General features: G+C 46.8%; 1 protein-coding gene and 1 non-coding gene across 2 annotated transcripts in view; both read right to left on the bottom strand.

The window, feature by feature from the left end:
• Nucleotides 1-4,438: 4,438 nt before the first annotated feature.
• The window catches only part of PSMD2 (proteasome 26S subunit ubiquitin receptor, non-ATPase 2), a 63,164-nt gene continuing 48,253 nt past the window's right edge, over nt 4,439-19,349 (bottom strand). The window contains exons 15-21 of the mRNA XM_063916623.1: nt 12,640-12,773; nt 12,393-12,476; nt 11,709-11,877; nt 11,522-11,616; nt 11,102-11,228; nt 4,907-5,025; nt 4,439-4,720 (exon numbers count right to left, since the gene is read on the bottom strand). Of these exons, the coding sequence (XP_063772693.1) occupies nt 4,538-4,720; nt 4,907-5,025; nt 11,102-11,228; nt 11,522-11,616; nt 11,709-11,877; nt 12,393-12,476; nt 12,640-12,773 (911 nt within the window). The 3' untranslated portion in view covers nt 4,439-4,537. The remainder of the gene's footprint in view (nt 4,721-4,906; nt 5,026-11,101; nt 11,229-11,521; nt 11,617-11,708; nt 11,878-12,392; nt 12,477-12,639; nt 12,774-19,349) is intronic.
• Nucleotides 9,125-9,243, bottom strand: LOC134913169 (5S ribosomal RNA). The gene has a single exon (XR_010177007.1). It is a non-coding gene; the product is annotated as a 5S ribosomal RNA (ribosomal RNA).

Below are 19,349 nucleotides of genomic sequence, written 5' to 3' on the forward strand. Positions count from 1 at the left end.
GTCCATAAAGCTCTTCTGGCCGAAATGGACATAGCACTTACCCGTGATGCCAGTGTGCAGATATCCCTCTGTGCATCACGCATATAAAGAAATGCATCCTTTATTTGTTCTAACGACAGTAAAATATTGTCCCTGTCCAGGGTATCAATATTTTCAATCAGGGACTCTGACCAAACTACCCCAGCACTGCACATCCAGGCAGTCGCTATAGCTGGTCGTAGTATAACACCTGCATGTGTGTATATACTTTTTTGGATATTTTCCATCCTCCTATCTGATGGATCTTTAAGTGCGGCCGTCTCAGGAGAGGGTAACGCCACTTGTTTAGATAAGCGTGTTAGCGCCTTGTCCACCCTAGGAGGTGTTTCCCAGCGCTCCCTAACCTCTGGCGGGAAAGGGTATAATGCCAATAATTTCTTTGAAATTATCAGCTTTTTATCAGGGGCAACCCACGCTTCATTACACACGTCATTTAATTCTTCTGATTCAGGAAAAACTATAGGTAGTTTTTTCACACCCCACATAATACCCTGTTTAGTGGTACCTGTAGTATCAGCTAAATGTAACGCCTCCTTCATTGCCAAAATCATATAACGTGTGGCCCTACTGGAAAATACGGTTGATTCGTCACCGTCACCACTGGAGTCAGTGCCTGTGTCTGGGTCTGTGTCGACCGACTGAGGCAAAGGGCGTTTCACAGCCCCTGACGGTGTTTGAGTCGCCTGGACAGGCACTAATTGATTGTCCGGCCGTCTCATGTCGTCAAACGACTGCTTTAGCGTGTTGACACTATCCCGTAGTTCCATAAATAAAGGCATCCATTCTGGTGTCGACTCCCTAGGGGGTGACATCCTCATATTTGGCAATTGCTCCGCCTCCACACCAATATCGTCCTCATACATGTCGACACACACGTACCGACACACAGCAGACACAGGGAATGCTCCTAACGAAGACAGGACCCACTAGCCCTTTGGGGAGACAGAGGGAGAGTTTGCCAGCACACACCAAAAGCGCTATATATAACAGGGATAGCCTTATAATAAGTATATCAAAATATCGCCATAAATTTGCCCCCCCTCTCTGTTTTACCCTGTTTCTGTAGTGCAGTGCAGGGGAGAGACCTGGGAGCCGTCCTGACCAGCGGAGCTGTGAGAGGAAATGGCGCCGTGTGCTGAGGAGATAGGCCCCGCCCCTTTTCCGGCGGGCTCGTCTCCCGCTATTTAGTGAATCCAGGCAGGGGTTAAATATCTCCATATAGCCTCTGGGGGCTATATGTGAGGTATTTTTAGCCTTTATATAGGTTACATTTGCCTCCCAGGGCGCCCCCCCCCAGCGCCCTGCACCCTCAGTGACTGCGTGTGAAGTGTGCTGAGAGGAAAATGGCGCACAGCTGCAGTGCTGTGCGCTACCTTTAGAAGACTGCAGGAGTCTTCAGCCGCCGATTCTGGACCTCTTCTGACTTCAGCATCTGCAAGGGGGCCGGCGGCGCGGCTCCGGTGACCATCCAGGCTGTACCTGTGATCGTCCCTCTGGAGCTGATGTCCAGTAGCCAAGAAGCCAATCCATCCTGCACGCAGGTGAGTTCACTTCTTCTCCCCTCAGTCCCTCGTTGCAGTGATCCTGCTGCCAGCAGGACTCACTGTAAAATAAAAAACCTAAGCTAAACTTTTTCTAAGCAGCTCTTTAGGAGAGCCACCTAGATTGCACCCTTCTCGGCCGGGCACAAAAATCTAACTGGAGTCTGGAGGAGGGTCATAGGGGGAGGAGCCAGTGCACACCACCTGATCTGGAAAAGCTTTACTTTTTGTGCCCTGTCTCCTGCGGAGCCGCTATTCCCCATGGTCCTTTCAGGAACCCCAGCATCCACTAGGACGATAGAGAAACACAAATGTAGTGATATGAAATGGGAGTATAAGTGTTAAGGTGCGATGCCCTGGAGTGGCCCAGCAGAACAGCTCAGGGGACCCCAAACCCTAATGTTCACCCCCAAAAAACTGACACTACATGAATTTAAATAGAACTTACTCTGAATTATGCCTGGTTCACTAATGCACAGTCAGATGTTGGTCCCTGCTTAAAATCAGTTGGGAAGGCGGCGTAGGTTGTGGTGGAAGGGGAGTTTGCTAGTCAAGAATGAAGCAATCTCAAACACACACAAATAATTTGGAATATACAAGGGGGTGGCTTTAGACAGCATCTCATTACAAGCAACTAGGGTGTGCAATCTGCTAAGACTACTAGTACTAGAATGCCGGCAGTCGGAATCCTGACCGAAGCCTGGGATTCCCACTCGGGTGGTCCATGCCACCACCCGAGGGGGAATATAATAGTGTGATGCATGGCGAGCACAGTGAGCCCATGAGGGGACTCGCTGCCGCCATTCCGGCTGTAAGGATTCCTGTGTCGGACTCCTGACTGCCAGGATCCCGACCGCTGGTAAATCATACCGAACCCAAGGGAATAGGTGCAGATGCACTATACAATCATTACTATAAATTGATATCTCTATTAGAATTAAATTTAAGTAGTTGTTAGTGTGTGGTTTTATTTGTCACCACAATTTGTCAATACAGACAATAGAGCCCATTTTAGGTCTAAAAAAGTTAAAATTAAAAAAAGTGATCCCCACTGAAAATATTTTGCAACCTTAATTTTTGCAGATATATATTATATACACACACACGCACAGATATCTAGCCATCTCTATATATCTTTTTGTGAGCGTGTGTGTGTGTATGTATATATATATATATATATATATATGATGAAGTCTAACTACTGACAAAACGCGTTGGGATTGATGTACCTGAACTACTTTTATGGACAGATAAGCTTTTCTAATATTTATTTCTTGTACGTTTGAATCTGTACCATTCATTTGGACATCTTTGGAAAATTAGATCTATTCGATCTCCACTATGGATTGATAAGTCTGCTTTCCTTTTTTATCTTGTACGCTGGCATTTCTTCCATTTGTTGTTGTTTTATGTGTTGTATTAAACATTGTGAAAAACTTTTAAAAAATCCCGGGCTGTGGATTTTAAATTGTGGGGCTTGTTTGTACCCACGAAGGTTTTTTATAAAACTGGTTCTATGTGATTTGTGGAATGAAAGCCGCATGAAAACTGTACGCGCTATGTTATTTTGTTATTTTTTTCATGTACCCACACTGGTCATATGACTGAAGGAAAATCCTTACATATATCAGATAAGTAGTGTCCTGTTCCCATTGACACTGGGTATACACCTTATATAATTTTATCAGACACTAGCAGGCGCCCTTTCCTCCACTTACGCTAATTTTAATTATGTGTTCTCCTAGCACTTGTTCTACTGTTTAAGGTTGCAGCCACTCTCACCTTAGAGGAAGTGTCACTTATTGTCTTTATTTTTTGACTTATTTTTTCACTTGCGCCGGTAGTGCATTGCGGTACCAGAGCGCCCCCATTTCCATTTATTCTTTTCAATACCGGATAAAGCAATTACCCCACTGGACGATCATCTCCTCTGTTAATACTTAGGAATTTATCCATTGATATGTTCTTTCCGATATCCCTGTGGGAACAGCATTACTGATAAATCGGTTATTCGTCCCATAGAGCCCTTTCAACATCTATTGGTATGTAAATAATCATCATTCCTTGAGTTGACCACTATGGCAGTACATACAAATGTTCTTAATATATTTTATTGTGTATAATATTTTCATCCAGATATGAACCCCTGATGAAGTCCTTTGGGACGAAACGCGTTGACTTGAGGTTCAGATGTGAGAACATCAGACATTCATTGAAAGACATCATTGGATGAATTAATTTAGAATTTTTATGTCAGGTTGTGTATCAAAGTCTGTATTTTAAACTTTGTCAGGTACACATTACTCACTGCAAATGTACTGTTCAAGGACAATATGTGAATACATTTATTTTAATGATTCTGTGGTCAAATAATCTTGGAAAAGAACCTACATCTAAAGTTACAATTACACAGCTCCCTTAGACATTTTTTTGTTTCTTGTATCCTACCTCAGTACCCCAGCTAACAGAGGGTACGTCTTAAGGTTGAAGCTCACTCATTAGCGCGGAATTAGGTCTACACCACATCTATATATCTATATATCAATATATATCAATATATATCAATATATATCAATATATATCTATATATATATATATATATATATATTATATTTACACACACACACACACACACACACACACATGTACTCATGAAAACCAAGATAAATGTGTAGCTGTTTCATTGTAAAACCTGTAATCAGAGCCATGCACTGCAGTGATGAAACCACACTAATGCTGGCATTGTAACCAAGTGAATGTTTCTCTATTATGAGCATTAATAACAGTGTGCAGGATTCCAGAGGGCAAGCTTTCTTTTTTGCAATGGAAGGTATTTTGAAGGTAGACAACTCACAATATGGTTGTCAATTATTTAATAAGATTTAGTTACAAATAGGAAAAAAAAAAAAAAAACCCCACAACTAGACCCAACCAACCCATGTCGTCTTCTGATCACACTACACATCATAATTAGGATTCTTTCGAAGAATAACAAATCCCTCGAGAATGGGCGTTACAGGCAGATATTCCTCTGTAGCCAGTTCTGCCCGCTCACCATGTGCAAGCAACACGGGTGTAGTGTGCGTCTGGAATCCTGTGATGGTCTTGGGCTTGCCAGCTTGGCCCACAACATCCACAGCCTGCAGAAGAAAATATTATATGGTAGCAGTTATAGTCAATCAACATTATCTTATTGGATTTCGTGAAGTATGAGAAAATCCCATGAAGTCTAGGTACTAAAAGCCATCGTACCTGGCATGCTGGGTGACTATGTACTATGCTTGGTGAAGTTATGAAGGTATAATACTGAAAAAGGTCTCACTTACTTGTCCCACTCTCACAGATACTGGTAGTGGCCGTAGCTCCTCGTCAAAAGTGACCAACATGCGTGGCTGCATTGCAGCTACTAAACCATACAGTACATAATGTGACTTGCCCAACACAACTAAAAAAAGAAACAAAATAAAAAAAGATTAAAAGAAATCAGGATTTTGGTACTTACCGATAAATCCCTTTCTCCGATTCCACAGGGGCCACTGGAGTGTAGTTACAATGGGGAGATAGTAGGTGGTATTGGTAGCTGGCACTTTAAAAATTCTCACACTGTGGCTAGCTCCTCCCCTACTATCTCCCCTCCAAGCCAGTCTACGTTAAACTGTGCCCGAGGAGAGCTGTAATAAACAAACCGTAAGGTAGAGGAGGTTAACGACGCCCTGTAAACCAGGCGAACACAAACTAAACCTGGAACAGAACCTGACAAAAAACCAGGCTAGCCTGAACCCAACAAGCAGTCATATGGTGATCTGCAATCGTTAATCAAACAAAAATCAGGAGAAACAGCGCTGGGCGGGCGTCCAGTGGCCCCTGTGGAATCGGAGAAAGGGATTTATCGGTAAGTACCAAAATCCTGATTTCTCCTTCATCCACTAGGGGCCACTGGAGTGTAGTTACAATGGGGACGTCCCAGAGCTCCCAAAAAACGGGTGGGAAAGCGCTGAGAGTCCTGTAAAAACTGCTCGGCCAAACAGTGATGCAGAGGCCGTAAAAGTGTCAAACTTGTAGAATTTGACAAAACGAATGTCGGTTTGACCAAGTAGCCGCCCGACAAAATATTCATGGAGACCCCGCGGGCGGCTGCCCACGAAGGTCTTACAATGCGCGTAAAGCGCGCTGAATTGGAAAACGGAGGTTCCCTAGTAACCGCCAAGAAGACTGTCTGATGATCAGATGTATCCAACTGTCCAGCATATGCTGGGGCCCCGGCTATTTAGTACGGGAGCATCGTCCAGAGCAAAGAAGAAAAAAACACTTCATCGAATAGCCTGAGACCTCTGTAGAGAGAGTTGACGAGCCCTGACAACATTCAGAGAGGATTGAAAACCACTAGTGTCAGATTTATATGAAAAATGGACCTCCCCTCTGGAAGAAACGACCGCTGAGGCCGAAGCCGAGCCCGGGGAGTTGCCAATAGAGTACTCCCTGAACAAGAGGCCGAACTTACGGCCGCTAGGCTAATCTCATTTGGAAGAAAAGCGAAAAAGGCAGAGACCTAAAATTCCGGTCAGTGTGGTTTGAAGCGCAGCGGAGTAAAAAAAAAAACCTCCCAGAGAAACCAAAGATGAATGGTAACTGGAAGAAGGGGGAAAAACCCCCTTTTATCTTCATTATGTTCCATAAAGTTTTCCCAAAGTGGCAAAAGCGAGAAGAGGTAATAGACTTCTGAAATCGGAGCCCAGTAGGCCTAACCGAACTAGGGAACTCCTCCCTTCTGAGGTCTCGTGAACAGTCACACGGGTAACCGAAACCAGTGTAAAATTGAACAAGGAGAAAAAAAAAAAAAAAAAAAAAAAAAGGAGCCTGTTGAAGTAGACAGTCCCGTCGAGGTAGGAGCCAAGGCTCCTCTACTGACAACAGGCGTATCTGTATCTTCAAGTCATGCGTGGCCCAACCAGCGCCACCGAGAGGACTAGCACGCATAATCCCCTCCTGTGTTACTGAACATGAAGTAGAAATAGAAAAGGAGGCAGGATAGAATAACCAGAAAACTCCCCGGAGCCCTGAGGGCCTCCACGGCTACTGCCGTCCGAGAGTAATAAAGGGTTAAAGAGTCAGTCAGAACGCCCTGAGGTCGATCCGAAATCTCCGCCCACAGCGGACCAGCTGACAAAACTCCGGGGCATGTTCCCTCACCCAGGAGTCTGACCTGGTGGCTTGATCTGGAAACAAGATTGTTGTCCCCCGTTCCGAGAGGAATGGAGGCGACCACTCATTACGTCGCAACTTGACTGAAGAAATAGAGTCTCTGGTGCCGAGGAATGAAAAAACCTCTGACGGACCGTGTTGAGAAACGTCTATGCGGAGCATAAATTGGATCTGTGTCGAATCAGAAGCTCGTGGATCCTCCGGATATTCAGAAGCCACCTAATGTACAGAGTGGGATAGTAGCAGTAAATTGTCCCATTAGGGAACCAACGTCACCCACTGCCCTTGAAAAAGAGTTATTCTGTTATCTTCCTAAACTCTGTGGGAGCGGAAGAGAGAAGAGTAAAGGACTTACAGTGAAAATGAGAATCCTGTTAAGGGGGAATCTGAGAAAAGCCTGTCCAACGGAAATCAGTAAACAGGCATCTCTGAAGACAAGGGACACGTAAAACTCCCTTTCTTGTTTAAACTAGCAATCACAGACTAAAAGGATTGTAAGGCCAGAATAGGCCTGTCCGAGCCACTTGGCTTCGGAACGTGAAAAGAAAACAAAGGCCTGAGAACTGTCCTAATTCAAATGATATGTGTAAAACAGGGATCAACACCCTTTGCGGTTAGAAACCTATGGAGCGCAGCCTGCAGTATGACTCTCTTGTCATCGTAAATCAGCCGACCCATGCCGAGGGACTCCTGAGACGGTTGTAACCGCCCAAGCCTTCTCCCATCGACCTGCGCCTACCCTGGGACCCTGCAGGTGTAATGGGTGTATAGGATGACATAAAATCAGACTGGACTGAGGATGTTGAACCTCTGCTTCAGCCTTTTTACCCTGAGAACCCCTGGCGACGAAGATATCACCCGTGTGGAGTCAAAAACCTGAAAGGGCACGAAACAATCTAAAGGGAAGACCAGTAAAGGTCTGTCTTGGAGCTGGGGCAGTAGTAGGAGAAATCAAAGTGGACCTACCTCCATTGGTTCAAGAAATCCTGCAGAAAGTTCCTTCCCCAGAACCATCTGCCCCGTAGGATTTCATGTTTACTTGTCACTGTCGCAGCCCCAGAGGTCGTCGGGTTAAGACAGCCCAAGCGAAGATGCAGGGTCCGAGTCTGTAGACATGGAGACCTCCAAGGAACATAAAGCAGAATCGTGATTCTGACCTGTATCAAAGTATCAATTGATCCTGATGCGAAGCATCCTGTAACCTAGAGGACAATTGTTCCCCAACCTACCTGCTCCGGATACGGTAGAACCATGCTGCCGCATATGTCGATGGATCCCTGAGCAAGGTTGCCTCAGGAAAACGGCGGCTTGATGGACCGGCGATACACCGAGGTGTATACCCTAGAGAGGTTCTGATACCATCTCCTGCCATCTGCGGGGAAAAGATAGGAAAACAAACCCTGTTTGATACCTGATATTGTGTATTCGGGTGTCTGTCGGCCGCCTACCGGAGCCTGCCCAGCTCATCCGAAACTGAACCAGTCGCTGTCATTTTCGTCAATGGCGTGGAACCCTGATGGACTTGACGTGTCCTCCTCCTTTACCTGCAGTATCAGATGAACTGCTGTATTATGTACCTGTATATTCTGAGACACTGGTTCAGATCCACAGAAAACAGACATCAGTAATGCATGGAATGTTAGCAAAGTTTCTTTTTGGAAAGGTGTGTTTGGTCCCGCTGTGATTTGATCCTGTGACCTTGGAAACCAAAGTCCAAGGGCTTACCTGATGAGCTATTGTCTGGTTAATAGTGACATTACCTGCATCATTGATCAAACAGGGGTGTGCAGGTGCGTGGAGGGCGAAGCAGATGGCTCCGCCGCATACTTCACACCTAAGAGGGAATTCTTCGACTATCCCAGGAGAGACAAACGAAAGGAGAAAAGGTGGGTTAAATAAACAGAGCCCTACGTAAGGTCTGCACTATAATGTGTAGTGACCGATACGATTAAAATAAACTTTCTGGAGCAGCGGAGACCTGAACCAGCAACGCTGCGCTGTGGGACAGGAGTCTTAGCCCTAGGCTATAGGAGTTCTCCTTAAAGTTTTGTTTGGATTCAAACCCCTGTTCAGATACCCGCTACTAGCGTACTGAGCCGCAGCGCTATTTGTCTGATGCCTTACACGCATTCCACAATTACAAATAGCATTAGTAACTAGTGACAACAAGGAATAATAAAGGGAAGGCAACACCCCGCCCTGTATTTAGTGTACCGCTAATTAAGGTGCACCAGATGTTTCTCTGAGGTTCCGCTGGCTTTTCAAAATGGTGACCAGCCTGTGAGAAAGATGGGGGAAAATGTTATGTGCAAGATGTTGTTATTAGAAAACATTGCGGAAGTAGCCTACAGCACCTGGTATTCCCAGGCGGTCTCCCATCCAAGTACTAACCGGGCCTGACCCTGCTTAGTTTCCGAGATCAGACGAGATCGGGCGTGTTCAGGGTGGTGTGGCCGTAGGCTTTTATCCCCTATATCTGGTATTTTATGGATTTATCTATATACATACCTACACGCACTTAAATATATATATCTATATATATACATGCACAAACATAACTATATATGTATATATACACACACACCGTAGGTAAATAAATACTGCACAGTAGATCCTTTTAATTATTATTGAGCTGAGTCCCAGCTACTGTAATAGAGCAGGTTCCCTGATTTGCAAGTAGGAAAATGCTGGGTAGAGGACTCTACTGCAGGAGGAATGTATCTATATTTCAGCAGCCTGAAGTATCGAAAAGTTACAAATCCCAGAGCTGTTGCCTAGCGACGGGGAGACCTGGGAGCCCGCTGAGTAAAGCGGGTTAACTGTTAATATACCTGGGACTTTATTTGTATTTGTCTCTGAGTATGCAAGATTAGCCCACTGGGCTATAGGAGACACTGCAAATATGAAGCCAGGTCTGTGCAGGGAGGAAATGGCCGCCAGAGTGAAACTCCTCTGGGCTATGCGATAAAATCTATATAGTGGATAACTGGATTAGTGCTGAGCCACTCTGACTATATCACATTCTCCTCAGCACCATGTGCATTAAACTCACATAAATGCCTATTACACTATAACAGTGGCCGGGGAGCGGAGAATGCTGAGCCCGCTGTACAGAGCAGGAGTTAGCTCCGCCCCCCGGCTATGGCGCCTTATTGCAAAACTAAGCGGGAAGCGAGCTGTACCCTCCGCTGGGCCTGCGAGTCACCGCCGGGGAGCGCTGAGCGCTGAGCCCGCTATACAGCGCTAGTAGAGCCCTGTATCTGCTAGCCGCCGCCGGGGAGTGTTGCGCTGAACAGAGCGCGAGTCGCCGCCTGGGAGCAGGGAGCGCTGAGCTCGCTCTACAGAGCGGGACTTAGCTCCGCCCCCTCCGTACAAGGCGCCAAATTTAAACATTGCTTTGCGCTCGAGCGGGATCCCTGTGCCGGCTCTGTGAGTCGCGCTGAGTGGGTGCGGGGGGTGCGGGGAGCTGGGGGAGCAGAGGGTTATCAGAATGACACACACCCGTTTTTCAGTCAGGGTTGTATAAACACATACTCAGCCTCCCCCAATCATCCTGTCTGTTTCTCCATGAGGAGGACAGGTAAGGATACAATAAAGTACATTACAGCCCCAGAGAGCCCTTCTGGAGTGGGTTGTACAACAATAAACAGATTGCTCTAAAAACATACATAGCCACCACAAATAAAGTATACTTCACTCACCACTGTGTTCTTGGTGGATCGGCCCCGACACACGCCGCACGCAGCGGCGTCCAGCCGGAATCTTCTGTGGTGGGGTGGTCCCGACACAAGCCGCACGCAGCGGTGTCCGACCATTTTTGATACTCACCGCTGCCATGCTGCCGGAATCTTCTGCTGGATGGAGTGGCCGCGACACGCGCCGCACGCAGCGGTGTCCGCCAACTCAGGAGAGCTCAGTGTCTCCCTCAGCCGGGGCCCATCCCTAGCCGCACGCAGCTGCGATGGGACCCCGCCGGCAGCTCCCACGGTGCAGACTGGCAGTGGCAGAGCTGCCAGTCTGTGAGTGTGTGTAAGAAAAATAAAATAATAAAGAAAAAAGAAGAAAATTCTTCAGCTAAACCCAAGTGAACCAGCTACCTCGGGCACTTAACTAAGACTGGCTTGGAGGGGAGATAGTAGGGGAGGAGCTAGCCACAGTGTGAGAATTTTTAAAGTGCCAGCTACCAATACCACCTACTATCTCCCCATTGTAACTACACTCCAGTGGCCCCTAGTGGATGAAGGAGAAAATAGAAATTAGAAACATGTAGAAAAGTTGTGGTGGAACACAACAGTGATAAAAATAAAGACATTACTTACTATTTCGGACATCCAGGAAGGACACAAGAACAGTTAATAACCCAGCCACTGCCACTTGACTCATGAGCTGCCTATCACTGTGATATGGGCAAAGAGTGAGTGTGCCTTTTCCCAGATGAGTGAGACCCTGAGAATAAAGAGAAGAGATTACAATGAAATCGGATTTACACACACACACACACACACACACACACACACACACACACACACACCAAACTAAATCGGAGAACACAAACTCTGTAGTGTTGATTACTTGAGTAGCTTACATGTTTACCTATGTTTGTCTGAACAATGCTGTTCTACTACTAATAATTAGCAGGAACCAAATGCAATAGATTTTATTGGCTATTACATACTTGTCTATGTGTTTGGCATGTAACTGTGGTAAATGGTTTAAACAGAAGCTGGAGCATTTTCTACCTGTGCCAGTCGCACCATAAACAGATTGTTTGGATCCTTTGCATGATACTGAGCTAACTGTCTCAACATAGCAGCAAGGCGGGCGTTGTTGGTGCCTACAGAAATAAAGACAACAGGTTTTTTAAATTCTGTCCACAGGACCAATGCAGGTTCAGGAAAATACAAGGCTATACAGGGAATATCTTACCACTGCCCACCATGCCCATGGCAAAGATGGAATTATAGGACACTTCCGGGTCTGCATCATGAGAGAACTTGCTCAATGTGTCCAGGATATTCAGTCTTGGATTGGATACAGAGATGAGAGCCAAAGCCAGAGGAACAGCCCTACGAAGTGTGGGCTCCCCATATCTTAGCTGCAGAAAAAGAGCACGAAAATTACAGCTGTAAAAGAAATGTGTAGTTAAAGCACATTTACAAAAGCAATTCATCACATGTAATCAGGGGCGATTCATTTGACCTGGAAAACATGAACTGTATGGGGTCCTGAGGACAGAGTCTGAGAACCTGTGTACCAGGTTTTAAACTTTTTTTTTTTTTTTACATTTCTCAAAATGGTTTAGCCAACTCTTCTCTCAGAACAAAAAAAGAACAGACAGCACTCCATTATGCAATATCAGCAAAGATGTCAAGTCCACCAGCACTAATAGAATCACTGATCCTTAGAATGAGGAAGATCAATTAAAGTTGATGACCTGATAGGAACGTAGTAATAAGACCAGTCATAATAAACCCAGAGTAAGGGATTATATAAACAAAATTTATCAGCGATGATGTATTCACTGAAGCACATAAGACACCGGAGAACATTTTATACCAACAAAGCCATTTGATGACACGAAGGGCACAAAGATTCCAAAACACATATTACCAGATGTCCAAAGGTACGAAGTGCCATTTCTGAACCAATTTCTTCACCCATTGCAATGAGTGCAATTCCAAGGACTGCCACACCCTGGAAGAAAATGACCATCAGTGGTTTAGAAAAGGTGTGGCTGATTTACAAGTTGTGTATGAATCAACACCATCCAAATGGCTTCTTGAATGATGATATATGTTCAAGGAAAAGTTACATATACAGCAATTGCGAATAAGGACCAGCAACAGCAGTACATCACCTGGTGGGATCCCATGTCAGCAGCACTCTCTTTCTTCTCTTTCTTGTCCTTCTTCTCCTCTTCCTTCTCCTTAGAATCAAAATGTTCACTACAGATATGAAGAAGTTGTTGCACTTTCAGGACATTTCCAGAACCTGGTTAAGAGCAAAAAAGTATTACTATATACCTTAATCTGTGTATGTTGGCTGAGCCAAAGCTACTGAATCCCAGTTTTAAAGTCCCATCTGATTCGGACTACCGCAATTTTACAATCCTTGTTGGGGAATTAGGAATATTCAACAGATTTAAATATCCCGATACCCTGATCTGAAAACGGTCAGAAACTGTAAAATGTGAATCTTTAACAAATAATTTCCCTGATTCCCTGGCTAATCCCCTAGTCGGGAGAATGAACAACAATTTAGGAGGGCCTTTATGCGACTAGAAAAAAAAACATGAGATTTATGGTAAGAACGTACCGTTGTTAAATCGCTTTCTGCGAGGCACACTGGGCTCCACAAGGATTAACATCGGGGTGTAGAGTAGGATCTTGATCTGAGGCACCAACAGGCTCAAAGCTTTGACTGTTCCCAAGATGCACAGCGCCACCTCCTCTATAACCCCGCCTCCGTGCACAGGAGCTCAGTTTCGTTAACCAGTCCAATGCAGTAGCAGGTAATAGAGACGACAATCGCTCGTAGCCAAATACACCACACACTCACCACAGGAGAGGGTGTCAGCGGCTAATGCCATACCAACCCAAAGAAGCCAAGTGCGTCACGGTGGGCGCCTTGTGGAGCCCAGTGTACCTCGCAGAAAGATTTAACAACGGTAAATTCTTACCATAAATCTCGTTTTCTGCTGCGGGGTACACTGGGCTCCACAAGGATTAACATTGGGTATTTCCTAAAGCAGTTCCTTGTGGGAGGTGACACACTGTAGCGGGCACAAGAACCCGGCATCCAAAATGAAGCATCCTGGGGAGGCGGAAGTATCAAAGGCATAGAACCTTATGAATGTGTTCACTGAGGACCACGTAGCCGCCTTGCACAATTGTTCAAGGGTCACACCACGGCGGGCTGCCCAAGAAGGTCCGACAGACCGGGTAGAATGGGCTTTAATGGTAGCAGGAGCTGGAAGGCCAGCCTGTACATAAGCATGTGCAATCACCATTCTTAATCCATCTGGCCAAGGTCTGCTTGTTAGCAGGCCATCCACGTTCGTGAAAATCAAACAGTACAAAGAGAATCAGATTTCCGAATGGAGGAGGTTCTCTTCACATATATACGGAGAGCCCGTACCACATCCAAAGACCGCTCCTTAGAGGACACCTCAGGAGAAGTAAAGGCCGGAACCACAATCTCCTGATTAAGGTGGAAGGAAGACACCACCTCAGGTAAATAACCCGGACACGTTCTAAGAACCGCCCGATCACGGTGAAAAATCAGATAGGTGCCTTATCCTGCAAGTCCCCCTAAGTCTGAGATTCTTCTAGCTGAAGCGATAGCCAGCAAAAACAAAACTTTAAGGGAAAGCCACTTAAGGCCTGCAGACGCAAGAGGTTTAAACAGAGACTCTTGCAAGGCCTCCAGAACCACAGACAGATCCCAAGGGGCCACAGGTGGCACATAAGGAGGCTGAATCCGCAACACGCCCTGAGTGAAGGTATGAACATCAGGAAGGGCAGTAATCTTTCTCTGAAACCAAACAGACAAGGCAGAAATTTGCACCTTGAGGGAGGCCAGACGAAGGTCTAAATCCAGGCCTTGTTGTAGGAAGGCCAACAGTTTGGCCGTACTATACTTGAAGATACCATGATTGTGAGATGCGCACCAAGTAAAGTGAGCATTCCAGACCCTATGGTAAATCCGAGCAGAAGCCGGCTTACGGGCCTTCCACATAGTTTGAACAACCGCCTCAGAAAAACCCTTGGCCCTCAAGACGGAAGCTTCAAGAGCCACGCCGTCAAAGCCAGACGGGCCAAGTCCTGGTAAACACAAGGGCCCTGAACGAGGAGGTCTGGTCGTTGTGGAAGTAGAAGGGGACGATCTAGCGAGAGGCCCTGTAGATCGGAGAACCGGTGCCATCTGGGCCATGCTGGAGCGATCAGAAGTAGGTTTCCTCCTTCTTGCTTGAACTTCCGTATTACTCTGGGCAGGAGCGACACCGGAGGGAACACGTACGGCAGCCGAAAGTTCCATGGAATAGCCAGAGCGTCCACAAACGCCGCCTGAGGATCCCTTGTACTTGCTTGAAGACCGGAACCTTGTGATTGTGTAGAGACGCCATCAGGTCCACATCTGGAAGGCCCCACGTGTCCATGAGAAGTTGAAACACCTGTGGATGGAGGCTCCACTCTCCGGCGTGTATGTCTTGACGACTGAGAAAGTCCGCTTCCCAGTTTAGGACCCCCGGAATGAACACTGCGGATATGGCCGGCAGATGGCGTTCTGCCCATTGAAGAATCAGTGACACTTCCCTCATTGCCATGCGGCTCCGAGTGCCACCTTGATGATTGATGTACGCCACCGTGGTGGCGTTGTCCGATTGTACTCGAACAGGTCTGTTCTGTATCAAATGCTGGGCCAGGGTTAGTGCATTGAACTCTGCCCGCAGTTCCAGAATGTTTATCGGGAGTAGAGACGACTCCTCCGTCCACCGACCCTGAAGGGAGTGTTGTTCCAACACCGCGCCCCAACCTCTCAGACTGGCATCCGTTGTCAGCAGGACCCAGTTGGATATCCAGAGGGGACGGCCCCTGCTCAATCAATGGTCCTGCAGCCACCAGCTCAGTGACAGGCGGACCTCCGGAGACAAGGAGATCATATGAGATCTGATCCGGTGAGGGAGGCCGTCCCACTTGGCAAGAATTAACTTCTGCAGAGGGCGAGAATGGAATTGAGCATACTCCATGTCGAAAGCAGACACCATGAGACCTAGCACTTGCATTGCTGAATGTATCGACACTTGCGGACGAGATAGGAAGCATCGAATCCTGTCCTGAAGCTTCAGGGCTTTCTCCTGAGACCAGAACAACTGCTGGTTGCGAGTGTCCAATAACGCTCCCAGGTGCACCATGGTTCGAGCAGGAACCTGGGAAGATTTCTTCCAGTTGATTAGCCACCCGTGGGCTTTCATGAACTGGACAGTCAGATCTAGATGACACAGGAGAAGTTCTGGGGAATTTGCCAGGATCAACAAATCGTCCAAGTACGGTAGGATCCTGACCCCTTGACGGCGGAGTACAGCAGTCATTACCGCCATGACTTTGGTGAAAACTCGCAGAGCCGTTGTCAAACCAAAAGGTAACGCCCGAAATTGGTTATGAAGGTTGCCTACCGCAAACCTCAGGTACTGCCGATGAGACACTGCAATAGGAATATGCAGGTAGGCATCCTGTATGTCCAGGGAGACCATATGGTCCCGAGGCTCCAAGGCCAGAACAATAGAGCGCAGAGTTTCCATACGAAACTTGGAGACCCTCACATACTTGTTCAATGACTTGAGATTGAGAATGGGCCACGAGGACCAGTTCGGTTTCGGGACTAGAAACAGTGGTGAATAGTAGCCCTTGCCTCTCTGAGCCAGAGGCACCTGTACTACCACTCCTGTACCACCGAATGAAGAGTGTTTGCCTTCACCGGGTCCAAAGGGACAACTGTCAGGCAAAATCGATGAGGGAGCGGTTCTTGAAGGGTACGGCGCAACCTCGAGTGACGACTTCCCTTACCCAGGCATCGGAAGCGGTCTTCAACCATTCCTAGGCAAAACCTAGAAGCCGGCCCCCACCCTGGGATCCCCCAGAGGGAGGCCCGCCCTGTCAGGCTTGTCAGTTTTGGAAGCAGGCTGACGGGTAAGCCCAGGCCCGCTTCGGTCTGGGCTTGGTAGGTTTGGAAGCACAAGTTTGCTTTGGGTTTTTGCTTTACCTGGAGGATGAAAGTACTTTTAGCCTTCTGTGCGGAAGGAGCCGTACTAGGTAGGCAAGCTGTTTTAGCAGTAGCCAGATCAGCCACAATCTTAGTTAGGTCATCGCCAAAAAGAATGTCTCCCTTGAAAGCAGGGTTTTCTTAGAATTCATAACCACCGTTCAGGATCTCAACCAAAGGATACGTCTGGCCAAGACGGACGTACACCCTGGCATCGGAGGCCGCCTCCTTAAGATACAGAGAAGCCGTGGTAATATATGAGAGACATTATCAAGTATGCTCAGATGCATCAGAAGGCTGCTCCGCCTCTGGCTCCTGAGCCCACGCCTCAACAGCTTCAGCAGCCCAAGTTGCTGCAATGGTTGGCCTATGCACAGCCCCCGTTAGGGTATAAATCGCTTTCAAACAACCCAGCAAACACGTCTATCCGTCGGTTCCTTCAGAGAGGTGACTGTAGTTACAGGCAGAGCAGAGGAAACTACCATGCAAGCCACATGAGAATCTACAGCCGGTTCACTTGCTGTAACTGAGTGGAGATTTGATCTGCCCATGGCGGATTAATTGCAGGAACCATAAACTGCTGCATTAGCACAGGTGGTCCCACAGGGGGAGCCAGTTTAGTTACAAGCGTGTTTAACAGCGTGGAGAAGGTAGCCCAAGTTGGGTCATTTGTTGCCCCCGGTGCTACAGACCCACTGGGGGGTAAGGAACCCCCCTGAACCTGAACTCTCTGCTGCCAAATTGTCCTCCAAAATGTCTGCGGCATCACCACAACGCAATGTGGGAGAAGCCCCAGCTCCGTTGCCTCGTGTAGCTGACATAACAATAAGCACAATATTGGGCAAAAAAAAAAAAAACACTCTTAGTGCAGCGCCTAACGATAGTATAGATAAAATAATAAACTGCTGAGACACTGCGCTTGCCTTGACCACTATGTGAAGAATGGAGAGAGTAGACTGAAACAACAAGAGAGGCTGCGCTGTGTGTCAGTAGTTAAGTACAAAAAGAGCAAACGTGTACTATAAAGGTATTAAATTTATTAAAAATGACATGTGGTTAATAAAACAAACTTAAAATAAAAGCACACCTGTATCTGTCTCAAAGGTATATGGAGTAGTGATAACTGGTATATGGTATATGGCATATGGCAATAAAGGTCCAATATAAAGTTCAGAAAAAAGAAACTCAATGCGGTGCAGTCCCAGAGAAATGGTTACCTCGTATATGTCACCCGGCAGATGGTGATGTGTGTGTATAGTACCTCTCCGATTGGGCTGGTATAAATTTCGGCCGAGCGTCCCCGGCCAAAACAATCCTGCTTTGCCCAAATTGTTGCACAGCGGAGGGACGATATCTAGTAGACAGCCTGTCAGTAGTCACTCGTCGCGGTGAGGAGATGGTATAAGCTTGCGGCTGGATGGAAGCAAAGTCCGGTAATGCTCACCAGTTGCAGTGGTGAGATGGACGGCAGCCTGTACGGTGACGAGCCGGTAATAGGCTGAAATTGGAAACCAAGGAGGGTTTGCACGGCAGTGTAACACCTTGGACCAGGTGTGCTAGTTTGGAGGCGGAGTCTTAGCAGTGATATACCTAGCAAGAACTCCCAGTGAAGTGTGATTTTCCTGTCAGCACAAACCGGGAATCCAAGGAGGGTTTGCACGGCAGTGTAACACCTTGGACCAGGTGTGCTAGTTTGGAGGCGGAGTCTTAGCAGTGATATACCTAGCAAGAACTCCCAGTGAAGTGTGATTTTCCTGTCAGCACAAACCGGGAATCCAAGAGATATATGGTGACTATAAATCACAAAGAAAAATACACAGCAAGTATATCTTATGAAATACCTATATTATTTAGCAAACCTGACACTTTGCCCCTCAGGTTACAGAATATAGGAGCAGCACGCCGAGTGAAATACCCAATATGGCAGCCACGTAGCATCTACATGCATAATAATATATATATATATATATATATATATATATATATATATATATATATATATATCTATCTATATCTCTCTATCTATATATCTATATATCTCACAAGCGTACCATGCAGAAATTATACACCATAAAACTGCACTGGACTAGCAATACAAAGTAATACTCAGTATAGCTATATATGTTAACAATAGATATAACAAAGCACACTAGATACTGGATGTATATCACAGGGTGTTTTACCACACAACCCTGAATGTATGCACTCTCTTAACCAACACTGTCCCATGACAGGTAGACTACTTAAGTGTCCTGAAAGATGCACAGCGCTGGCGAGCAGGCGGCTTTACAGAGGAGGATTTTCCCCAGCAGTACCAGGAACAGTGCAGCTCCGTGTGATGGCGGCTGACAGGGAGTGAAAGAGAGATATGCAGCTCCAGGGCGGGAACATTCACTGAAATGGCGCCCTGGGACTGGGGAAGGGGCTACAGGTTAGGCCTTATCACCCTGCTGGCTTCCCCATCGGGCGCTGCGGGCTTTGTTTAAAACTATTTTATGAGAGAAAAAAAACCTCCACCTGCTGGGTCCAATGGTGGTAATTTACTAACTGCAAAATTACCACCATTTGGTGGTAATGGTGACTAGTGGAGTGGCTGCCCCGTTACAGTGTCCATGCCAGCGCCTAGTGACTAGTGGAGCGGCTGCCCCGTTACAGTGTCCATGCCAGCGCGCGCGGCCCGCCACCCACAGCGGGCCAAAGAGACCCCTTACCTCCCCTTGTACCTGCCACGCGATCCAGGGAGGTCAGCGGCGAGTGTGTGTGTGACTAACAGAAGGACACCGGGGCCTCCGCTGTAGTTACCCG

This window comes from Pseudophryne corroboree, chromosome 4 (assembly GCF_028390025.1).
Source record: "Pseudophryne corroboree isolate aPseCor3 chromosome 4, aPseCor3.hap2, whole genome shotgun sequence".
Lineage (NCBI taxonomy): Eukaryota > Metazoa > Chordata > Amphibia > Anura > Myobatrachidae > Pseudophryne > Pseudophryne corroboree.